The 12082-nt window shown below is 35.1% G+C and overlaps 1 protein-coding gene across 6 annotated transcripts in view; it reads right to left on the bottom strand.

Moving 5' to 3' along the window:
• The window catches only part of plx (PTB_TBC1D1_like and TBC domain-containing protein plx), a 61093-nt gene that overhangs the window by 17333 nt on the left and 31678 nt on the right, over positions 1–12082 (bottom strand). For 5 of the 6 annotated variants that reach the window (XM_089713312.1, XM_089713313.1, XM_089713314.1 and 2 more), the window contains 4 exons: positions 9562–9725; positions 4056–4155; positions 3400–3540; positions 715–1302 (listed from right to left, as the gene is read on the bottom strand). In XM_089713312.1, the coding sequence (XP_089569438.1) occupies positions 715–1302; positions 3400–3540; positions 4056–4155; positions 9562–9725 (993 nt within the window). Of the gene's footprint in view, positions 1–714; positions 1303–3399; positions 3541–4055; positions 4156–9561; positions 9726–10095; positions 10264–12082 lie in introns of those variants that run through there. The other variant, XM_089713317.1, reaches the window with a different exon arrangement.

The raw sequence follows: 12082 nt of genomic DNA, 5'->3' as shown, positions 1-12082 counted from the left end.
GAGTATGCAGACTAACATTGTGACACGAGAATTTTATATATAAGATTATAAAGCTAAAGTTTGTTTGAACGCGCTAATCTCAGGAACTACGATTTAAAAAAATTCTTTCGGTGTTAGATAGCCAATCGAGGCAGGCTATAGGCTATATATCAGCTCGCTAAGACAAACAGGAGCGTAGCACTGCGGGTAAAACTGCGGAGCGCAGCTAGTAACTAATACAATTTTTTTATGAATAGAAAACACCGCCCGTAGTTCTGATCTACCCAACTGGAGAAAAAAATATACTAAGTATTAAAAAAAAACACGAAAAAAGCCTTTTTTATACTACCAGAAAGTGTTTTGCTAAGTTAGCAGACGTGGCGTAGTAACCAGACCGTCTGTATCGTCTGACATTAGTAACATAAATAGAAACAAGAATTTAGTGAATAATATTACGTGAAAACGCGTATTTTCCTACTCCTCAGTAATAGTTTTTTTTTTACTTTTTATACGATACAATCTTGAATATGTAATCTAATGAAAGTTACTGTAAACTCTGTCCCCCACTTCACATAAGTTAAAATTAAACCTATCTGTAAATTTTAACCATTTATATTATAACTAAGAAAACTTATAAATTTCGCAAAAATATGCAAACAAATATAAACCTATAAAATACTATAACCAAGTACTTTTACGAACAAAACGATAATCTACAACTAGTAAAAATCTCACCTGAAACAGCATAGTTCTATTCTGTTCACCAAACAAATGTGCGAGCGGAGTTTTCAAATTCAACGTTCCTATCGACGCAGATCTATCTCTTAGAAACAGCACATTTTCCGGCAAATCGCCTTTCCTATCATGTTTACGTAATTCGTTAAAATTCATAGCTTTTTCTGCTCCTTCAGTAATATCTTTTAATTCATCTTTTTCTATTTTAACTTCTTTATTGTCATTTTTAAGTTCTTCTGATTTAATATCACCTTCTGATATATGTAACGGGTCTAAAGTAACAGTTTTAACAATTTTGATATCTCTAAAAGGATTTTCGTCATGTTTTTCCTCGTCCTCTTTCACAGTTCCCAAATTAGTTTTACCATTTTTTGTTAATTCTTGCTTTCTTTCAACTCTTTCTTTTGTGAATTCATCGAATTCTTTATCTACTAGTATTTCTGGTTTATTAAGGCTTTCTGCGCTTTTCCAAGGGTAAGATTTATCTGGTTCTAATGGAGTTGTGCTTGGTATCAAAGATGTTTGAAAGTTTTCGTTAGAAGCTGATGTATTGTTTAGACTCTCTATTGAATTACTGCTTAGTGAAGTCTGTAAAGGAAATGTGACTTTAATTAAAGGACCTTAGAGTCGGAAATTGAATAAGAAATATTTGGTGTTGTTGTAGAATATACTATGTCGTTTGTTTGTTTGAACGCGTTAATCTCAGGAACTACTGGTCCGATTTGAACATTTATTTCAATGTTAGATAGCCCATTTATCGAGGAAGGCTATAAGCTATATATCATCACGCTAAGACCAACAGGAGCGGAGCACAGCTAGTTATAAATATTTCGTGTAGTCCTGAGACTACACGAAATATTTATAACACACGAAATATTTATGAAGCTTATTAACATACCTATTGTTTGAATTTTGACCTTATTTGAAAGGCATTAGAATATGTAATTTAATAATAAATATTAAAAACTTATCTGGGGGCACGGCAGTGCCCCCGCCAAGTCGAGCAAAAAAAAGCGGCACGGCCGTACCATCCTTTTCGCGAAGCAATTCGGGCCTTTTTCGACCCCCTATAATTCGGTTGTGGATAAAGCAAGAAACCTGAATCTTCAGTAACTAATCCGGCATTGTATAAACACGGAATATTTAAAATTTCAGTCAATTTGAACCAGTAGTTTAAGAATGACAACTTGTTAAAGTTTCTAAATTTTGTCACTCACTGACTCACCGATCATCAAAAGTCCAAGGCACTTCTAGCAGACTTAGAAGCTTCATATTTGGAATACATATAGAGTTTAGTGTCTTAATCATGGGAAAACTTAAATATTTTGTAATTTCGGTCCAGTTTTCCAAATACACCAACTGCATCAATAACTTTGTAATCCCATATAAATATATGGGATTACAAAGTTATTTATGCAGTTTGTTAAACTAATCAAGTCGTTAGAAGTAGATGGTATCAAAAAGAAAGGCTCTACAAAAAGAAGTGAGATCCCATCAAAAACATCCTGTAAAAAACCCAAGTCTCGCAGCTCAGTCTTTCTACCGTCAAAAGTTGTGAGATCCATGTAATACCAAGTCGGTTAATCTATTTAGTGTCTACTTGAAGGACCTTCTGTCTTAAGTTATTACATAAGTTATTATCATGCCAATATTAAAAATATTTAACGTTTTAAACAAATAGATCGACTTGGACATCGCTTGATTTGATTATTAGTATGTATCACACTACACAGCACGACGGGCCAGCGACCAACAGGAACGAGAGTTTCAATCGCGTGAGGCGCGAGAGACTAAAGAATCTAATATAATATTGTAATATTCATTTTGTTTTCATGCGATGTCCAAGTCGATCTATTTGTTTAAAACGTTAAATATTTTTAATATTGGCATGATAATAACTTATGTAATAACTTAAGACAGAAGGTCCTTCAAGTAGACACTAAATAGATTAACCGACTTGGTATTACATGGATCTCACAACTTTTGACGGTAGAAAGACTGAGCTGCGAGACTTGGGTTTTTTACAGGATGTTTTTGATGGGATTAACATGTTTAATAATAATATTTTAATATAAGGGTCATTTGTCTTTGACGTTGTGAAATGCCAATGACCTGTTTGTTTGTTTTCAAACTATGTATTTTAATTTATTTACTTTGATTTACATTGGCTAAAATTTTCATATCTTCAGCAGGAAATTTATAATGATCAACAAAATTGACTTTAAGTTTAATTTTGAGTTCGACTTAAAGATTGAGAGCGAGATTATATCCAAGTTTGTTTAAGTAAGAGATTAAAATTGTTTGATTGAGAGTTGAGTTTGAGTTAAAATCAAATAAAAACTAAAAAAAAAATGATTTAAAATTAAGTTTTAGATTATGCTTCACTTTAGATTTAACTTTAAATTTGAGTTGACGATTTCGTTTGAGAATTGTTACTGACTGTTATTTTTATTATTTATTTGTAAATACTTTATTGCACTTAAAGATAACAAAACAAGAAATAATAACACTTAAATATAACTTACACTAAGTACAATTGGCGGTCTTATCGCTTAGAGCGATTTCTTCCAGACAACCTTTGGTACAATAGAGTTAAGTGTGTCTTATAAATAAATAAAATGAATGACTTTGAGTATACGTTCAAGTTTGAGTATACATTTGAGTTTGAGTTTGAGTATCCCTTACCCCAGTGGAAGACAGTAAGCTGTGACGTCGTTGCAGTCTCATTTTCTCAGCCTCATGCTGAGCGAATTTCAGAAGAGCATCATCTATTAAAGTATCTGGAACTTTGCGTTGGGAAATACGCACTTTTCCTATGTAGAGAACCTGCAAAATTTTTAATATATGTTCATTTTATATTATGAGAAAAGGTACCACTTTTGACAAGCATTTTATTCAAATAAAAACTAATTGTAGGTAATTAAATATAATTGAAGAGTTTTACTTCGGACAATTTTTGCGTGATTGTGAGTCTAGTTGTTTATATCTTATATATATAAAATTCTCGTGTCACAATGTTAGTCTGCATACTCCTCCGAAACGGGTGGACCGATTCTCATGAAATTTTCTGTGCATATCGGGTAAGTCTGAGAATCGGCCAACATCTATTTTTTATATGTACCACGGGCGAAGCCGGGGCGGACCGCTAGTATTTTATATTTATTTATTTCCGCTATATGATGGTATATATACATAGTCTATATGCAGTAGTGTTTTCACTAAATTCGTCGTGCAAAATAATGTCGATGTTTCATATCTGCCAGGCGTCCCGTGATGTCTCACATTTGTTGTATATGTATATGTATGTATGTATGTATGTATGTATGTATGTATGTATGTACCTCAAAGAAGTGCGACTCAGCGGGCGATAGATCCGCGCAGAGTGACGTCAGAGCTGACGCGTTGCTCGCGCTGCGCATTAGGGGTGGCGCTTCGCTGTTTCTGACAATTTTAATAATTATATACATTAATAATTATACATTTATATGTTATTGATAATAAAAATATGAAAGAATACAATAAAAAAGACGGGTTGCCGGCAGAAGTGAAAACTTGATTATTAACGTTGAGCATATTTGATATTTTGGAATGGTATCCGTCTTACGCTTTTTCGATCAGTACCCCTAGTGTGAGTTTGATCGAGTACGAAACGTTACTATCGCGTCTGCGTCACAGCCGAATTAGTATGGGAAATCGAACAGCGCCCCTAGCGAACGTATGGGGACGCTAGGCGGCGCTGTTTCAATTTCATAGAAATCCGAGTTAACTTTATCGCGATCGAGTGCGAGAAAAAATTCACACTTAGCACACTGGTCACGTGTCCTGACGCGAGTTTAAGATTTTATACCCATTACAGAACAAGATTATTATTAAAAAAACAAAATACCCGACTGCACACTAAATAAAGGGAAATTTAGAAAAAATATTATTATGTCTTTATCCCGTGGGACTTTTAGGATAAAATGTATCCTATGACACTCCCGTAATCAAGACAAATCTAACGATACCTCATACATCAAAACCCATCAAGCCGTTTAGGCTACAGGTGGTCACAAAGGAAAAGACATACATACATACTTACATACACTCGAAAAACATTACCCTCCTTCTTTGGCAGTCGGGTAAAAAGTGCTCAACGCCGCGCCGCTAAAGAAGTTTTCACTTCAAAAATCATTCGTTTTCTTGTTTAAGTATTTTTTGTTTATGCAAAACTATAAGTTCCAATGCGCATTATAAACTAACAGCGAGACACCCTGTATAGTTGAAAAACTAAACAATGATTTGGATTAACATTTTTTCATCCAATAAAAAAAATCTTAGTCTAAACTAATATGTATTATAAACATGAAGGTTTGTATGAAACTCCTGCTCCTTTGCTTGCTATGACAAAAAAGTATGAGTATAACGAATTGGCTCAAAAACTACTGGACAGATTTTGATGAAACTTTACAGTAATATAGTTTATACATAAGAATAACACTTGAGCTATAGAAATACTTGATTGCAAGCAGTATATTATAATATGATGATCAACAAATTGTCCCTAAAGAATATCGATCAGTGAAACAGATGTATATGTCCCAATTATGTCCCATTCCCCACATGGGGACATAAGTTTTCACAATAACAAAAGTTAAAATATTCTACAAAATTATCTACACCTTAAGCTTATATCATCAATGTCGATCTATTTAAATCTTGGAGCGAATCCAAAATATTCCGACGGGTTTTACAACCAAGTAAGGTTAACTAACTGTATATATTAGTATAAAACAAATATTTTGCAATCATGGAAATCGCATGCTGTCTTATAGCAATATTATTTCCAGTGTCTTATAGCAATAAATAATAATAATAATAAATATTTATAGGACATTATAACACAAATCGACCTAGTCCCACAGTAAGCTCAATTAAGGCTTGTGTTGTGGGTACTAGGCGACGATAAATATAATATTTAATAAATACATATATAGATAATAACACCCAGACCCAAGAACAAATAATTGAGTTCGTCACACAATTATTTGCCCTGACCGGGGATCGAACCCGGGACCGTCGGCTCAGTAGGCAATTGCTTTACCACTGCGCCAACCGCGTCGTCAAAGCAATATTTTATATTATTTACTAGCTTTCAGCCCGCGGCAAAAACCTGTTCCCGTAGGATTTCCGGGATAAAACCTATCCTATGTCCTTTCTCGGGTATCAAAATATCTCTATACCAAATTTCATGCAAATTGGTTCAGTAGTTAAGGCGTGATTGAGTAACAGACAGACATACAGAGTAACTTTCGCATTTATAATATTAGTATGGATTATTTACTAGCTTTCCGCCCGCGGCTTCGCCCGCGTTTTTAAAGAAAAACCTGTTCCCGTAGGATTTCCGGGATAAAACCTATCCTATGTCCTTTCCCGGGTATCAAAATATCTCTATACCAAATTTCATGCAAATTGGTTCAGTAGTTAAGGCGTGATTGAGTAACAGATAGACAGCTGACAGACAGAGTTACTTTCGCATTTATAATATTAGTATCATATGGATATAGTATGGATATATTAGTGTGTGAAAGTGATGGCGCTAGAGCCAATATAGCGCTGTCACTTTTCCACACTGGAAATAATACTGCTTTAAGACGTAATAGTAACCTGAACTAATTTTATTAAAATTTGTCATTTTGATTGCGAATGTCGTGCGAAAATTTGCATCATAATACTGCTGCTTTTGATTGCGTTTGCTTATGTTTTATTTCTTCGCATCTTCAAGTGACACTAGTAGACTACAAGCCCGCATAGGACAAAAATTTGGGTCAAATGAACCACCAGGGGACATATCTAGAACGATAGCAGAGCAAAAAATAATAAGATTCATCACTATGCCGTCACTTGTAAGCTGTCCAACTGAGTGCAGATGAGAATTGAAAAGTACAGGTAGACTCGGTAAATTTTGGTCATATATTTTTGTACGGCATTCTTAACCATCGATAGATCCATTAAAAATAATAAGAAACCGCTCAGTGCCGTACAAAAATGTTGGTCCACCAAGTCGGAATTTTTATTTAATTTCCGAGAGTTACCGGGGGTAAATTTGGTCATTTGACCATGTATGGCATCTGTGTCATACTATTGCTATACTGCTTTTAATCCATTATTCCGCAACGCCGTACAAAAATCATGGGGACAAGGGGAAAAAATCGAGAGTTGCAATCCCCTCTCTTTCCCCACTCCACGGGGTCATTTGACTAAGTACGGCTTCGGTTCCAAAACATTATCTAGCACTCAAAAGTACTATTAGAAGCAATGCCGTCAAAAAATAATTGTTCTTTTAAATGTATACCAATAATCATCTTAATTTCATCGAATTCTTGATATAAAGAGCTGTAAGGTCATTTGACCCTGTACGGGAACTTTTTTTTTAACATGATATTGTAAAATTCAATTGTTGTATAGTATTGCCGTTCAAAAGAAACCGTTCTAAAAAAAGTTATAGAGAAATGCAAAACCAGAAATTTTGTTAAAGTTTAAACATCGTAGATTAATGAAATATAATAGTTTTCTACACTTTATCCGTTGTTTCAAATAGTATTAACATAGATAAATTAGGAAAAAACGATGCCGTACATTTTTGTGCAGACCACATCTTTTAGGCTGATGAAAGCGACGAAAGCTACAATTTTAAGGGTGCTTTATGGCCATTTGATACAGTACGGCATTAACATATTTTTACTCAACTACGGCAAAGCCAAAGGAGGGTTATGGTTGTTTACAGGTCATGTATGTATGTTCATCTATTCCCTCGTAACTTCTAAACTACTTATCAGAATTCGACAAATGACATATCATTAGAAGCGTCTGAATTGTTCACTGGATAACCAGCGACCAGCTAGCTAAAGGCCATATGCGGTTTCACAAAATCTAATGTGGCGCCCTCTAGCGGACAAAACATACAGAGTAAAAAAATAAAGTTAAGATAAATATGCAGTATTTGGTATCATTTGAAAGCGCTTTACTTGTACATTTTGAATATATTGTATATATTACTAGCATTTGCTTGTGACTTTACCTGTATTCATGGACTGATTGCATATAATTCACATCTTTTCGTTCATAGCTTTTTTATTAGTTCATCAATTTAACGGAGTCCATTCCACCTGACTCCGATTTTCCAAGGTGATAATTAACCACCTCGAGCTTCTTAATATTAATGTATATTTATATTTTATTATAAAAATATAAAGCAAACATTTCGTTATATGGATTTTTTCCTTTTTCAGATTTTTCCCCTTTGAACCAACGAAAATGTACGGCACATGAAAAAATATTATCTATGCATTAAATACTTTAAAAATAAATTTATTTCGTGTTGTGTCAAATGACCCCCTGGAGTGGGGAAAGAGAGGGGATTATAACTCTCGATTTTTTCCCCTTGTCCCCATGATTTTTGTACGGCGTTGCGGAATAATGGATTAAAAGCAGTATAGCAATAGTATGACACAGATGCCGTACATGGTCAAATGACCAAATTTACCCCCGGTAACTCTCGGAAATTAAATAAAAATTCCGACGTGGTGGACCACCATTTTTGTACGGCACTGAGCGGTTTCTTATTATTTTTAATGGATCTATCGATGGTTAAGAATGCCGTACAAAAATATATGACCAAAATTTACCGAGTCTACCTGTACTTTTCAATTCTCATCTGCACTCAGTTGGACAGCTTAAAAGTGACGGCATAGTGATGAATCTTATTATTTTTTGCTCTGCTATCGTTCTAGATATGTCCCCTGGTGGTTCATTTGACCCATATTTTTGTCCTATGCGGGCTTGTAGTCTATAGGTAGTAAGTGGTAGTAGTATTTGATATAACTTTCAACTTGATACATCCACGCGTTCTTCATACTTACAAAGCTAAAGACCTAATAGTTATTATGTTTATAATACTACAATATAAATAATAAATTATGAATTTTGACGATACATAACATGATGTTTATTAACCTTTTCCCGATAAATATAAAACGTATTTTACTGTGGTATTTTAAAAAGCTTTTCATAAGGAAGTCTAGTTGAAACATCACTACATAGTATAAAACAAAGTCGCTTTCTCTGTCCCTATGTCCCTATGTCCCTTTGTACGCTTAAATCTTTGAAACTACGCAACGGATTTTGATGCGGTTTTTTTTAATAGATAGAGTGATTCAAGAGGAAGGTTTATATGTATAATAACATCCATTAAATAGTGGAGAAGTACTGTTATTTTTGAGGTTTCTAATGTGATGTCGTAAAAAATTACATTTTTTCCGCTTACATTGCAAACTCAGGCTGAACCCTACGAGTTTTATCAAAATAATGTACTAAATACAATTATACACATTGAAAAGGTCTTCAGAAAAGTCCGCGATGGTTATATACTATATGTCTATCTCTTATGGATAACCCACAATAACTTTTTTTTGTCATTTACTTTTTACGACAAATAATGGCTAATTTTCGAAGCGATAAATACATATAACGATATTGAATACATTGTTCATTTAATATAGATCTATATGGCCCTTTGCACCGTATGATTTAAGTGAATATTTTCGAAGATATTACAGATTTAAAAATTGCGGGACGTAGCGTTTGCGGCGGTACCGGCCGGCCGCCCGGCTATATATTTTATACCCGTGCGAAGCCGGAGCGGGCCGCTATGTTTTTAATTTTTATATACAACGTTCACAGTTTTTCTGTAGTGTATTTAGTATCAGCATTGCACCCGTGCGAAGCCGGGGCGGGTCGCTAGTTACTGTTAAAGTAATGATATATGAATGATAAATATAAAATAATATGATGAAATGAAATACTTACAAATTCGAACTACAGTTCCCCGGCAGCGAGATCGCCGGGCTCGTCCAGGGTAGATGCTCAGATCCATTCTGGTGATGGAAACTAGCGTTCTTGGTGACGTTCAGCGAGCCGGTCGACCCCTTGGGGGTGGAGGGGTCCCGCATTTGGGTGAACAGGTCTGTCACCTGGTAAGGAAATAATTGGAGCTAGAGCTTTTAATCTATACTAATATTATAAAGCTGAAGAGTTTGTTTGTTTGAACGCGCTAATCTCGGGAACTACTGGTCCGATTTGAAAAATTCTTTCGGTGTTAGATAGCCCATTTATCGAGGAAGGTTATAGGCTATATATCATCACGCTACGACCAACAGGGGTGGAGCCACGGGGGTGAAACCGCGCGGAGCAGCTAGTATTCCAATAAGATACCACCTTGTGGTCATAAGTTTCTGCCTTTTGCAGCAATGATGCCATTATATCTTTTCTGTAACACTATAACACTGTTCCAGCTTACACTGGTAAGGACACTTTCTAATGATTTAGTAGAAATGCTCTTACGGCTTAATGTGCCTGACAATTATACACGGGCTCGTAGCCACCAACTGTTAGCTGCTTGGCGCACACGCACGGTTCAACGCCAGCAGTCTCCGGTGCCTCGCATGCTTTCACTGCTGAACTCAATCCTCAATTCTGCACCAGTATATGATTTGTTTGTGTCAGGGATGGGAATGATAGGTGAAGAATGTAAGAGGTACTTAGAACTAAGAACATAGTGATAAGTTTAGAATTAAGTTTAATATATGTATGGTTTGGCGTATGCCGTAAATAAGTAAATAAATAAATAAATAAATAAATGTTCCCATAAAATTCTACCTTTCTGTAGCTAGGAAGTTTCTAACATTTAGGAATTAGAGTTTTAATGATTTAAATTCTAAATTAATTCCACTGTAGGTATGTTACATCTTTTATTTTTTAATAAATGCATTTTAATTAAAATTTAAATGTTCTCATATAAAATTGGACGCAATTTTGTTTGATTAATAATTATTGGTTATTGGAAAACTTGTTAATTCAATCAAAATTAGTATAACGTTGGTAAGTTTGTTACCCTAACACTTAAAAACGGCTGATCAATTGATGATTTAATCATAACATTCAATCCACAACAAACAAACAATGATATCGTTCCTCTCTATAATATTCATCATTTCTTTAATATTATAAATGCGAAAGTGTGTTTGTCTGTCTTTTACGTCACAACGGAGTAATCTTATGGTATGATTTTTGTGTCTATAGATATTTAGATGCTAAAGAGTCATATTATAGGCTACTTTTATCGCGTCGAAACAACATATTCTCAAAACATATTCTCGAAAAATAAACATATTCTCGAAAAATAAACATATTCTCGAAAAATAACTATCCCTACTAATATGTATTATAAATGCGAAAGTAACTCTGTCTGTCTGTCTGTTACGCTTTCCCGCTTAAACCTCTCAACCGATTTTGATGGAATTTGACACATACAATCTTTAGACCCTGAGAAAGAACATAGGCTACCTTTTATCAAAACACCACGCGGGCGAAGCCGCGGGCGGAAGCTAGTATAGATATAAATAAACAAAGGTCTTTTACCACCTTGATCTTCGGTCCATTATTTTACATTTTCCATATTAAAACCATTACTTTGACAGATTCGTTACGTGTATAACCTTACAGTCAAGGTTTTATGCATAAGTTAAAAATAAATAAAAAAAATGTTGTGTGGTTTTATGAAACCACGGTAAAAGTGAAACTGTTCGAACGGTTCCGAACACTGCTTTGTGTAGCGCATGTCGCGTGACGGTCGGCTGCCGAGTAGGTATACCTACTCGGCAGCCGCGATACACGCGACATGCGCTACACAGACCAAAAAGTTTGAGACGATGTAATAAAAGTTTCACTTTAAAAACTAAAAAACACGCTTTTTATAGAAACCGAACTAAAAAATGGAATAATTTTATCAAATTAGTGTATTGTCATCGGTCCTCAATAAATCTGCAAAGTTTGAACGAAATCTGACCGTTTAAAGTGGGTCAAAATCGCGCCCAAAGAAGTCGGTTACAAACATACAAACATACAGGTGAAGCTAATATAAAGCGTGTAAAAACACATACGTCAGTTGATTTGTAAACAGTAATTCCACCCGCGGCTTCGCCCGCGTTTTCAAACCCGCATAGTTCCCGTTCCCGTGGGATTTCCGGGATAAATTCTATGTTTTAATCCAAGTTACGCTCTATATGTGTGTTAAGAATTGTGTGTGGAAAGAATTTTTCAAATCGGACCAGTAGTTCCCCAGATTAGCGCGTTCAAACAAACAAACTCTTCAGCTTTATAATATCAGTATAGATATAGGGTATTCTTATATATGTCAATTGTGATAATACCCTTACGATTCTCGTAAACACGCTTGCCTGTGTGCGTGAGCCATTCCCGTCCGACTAGGGCCCTTCCGGCCTCCTCCACTCAAGCGACAGCCCAAGCCGAGGTTCGAGATCCCCGTCAA

The sequence above is a fragment of the Colias philodice genome, chromosome 30 (genome assembly GCF_061535455.1).
Source record: "Colias philodice isolate Cphi_HAF_F1 chromosome 30, ilColPhil1 Martin Lab GWU primary, whole genome shotgun sequence".
NCBI lineage: Eukaryota > Metazoa > Arthropoda > Insecta > Lepidoptera > Pieridae > Colias > Colias philodice.
Note: the sequence above shows the minus strand (reverse complement) of the source record. Positions and strands in the feature narration are given on the sequence as shown.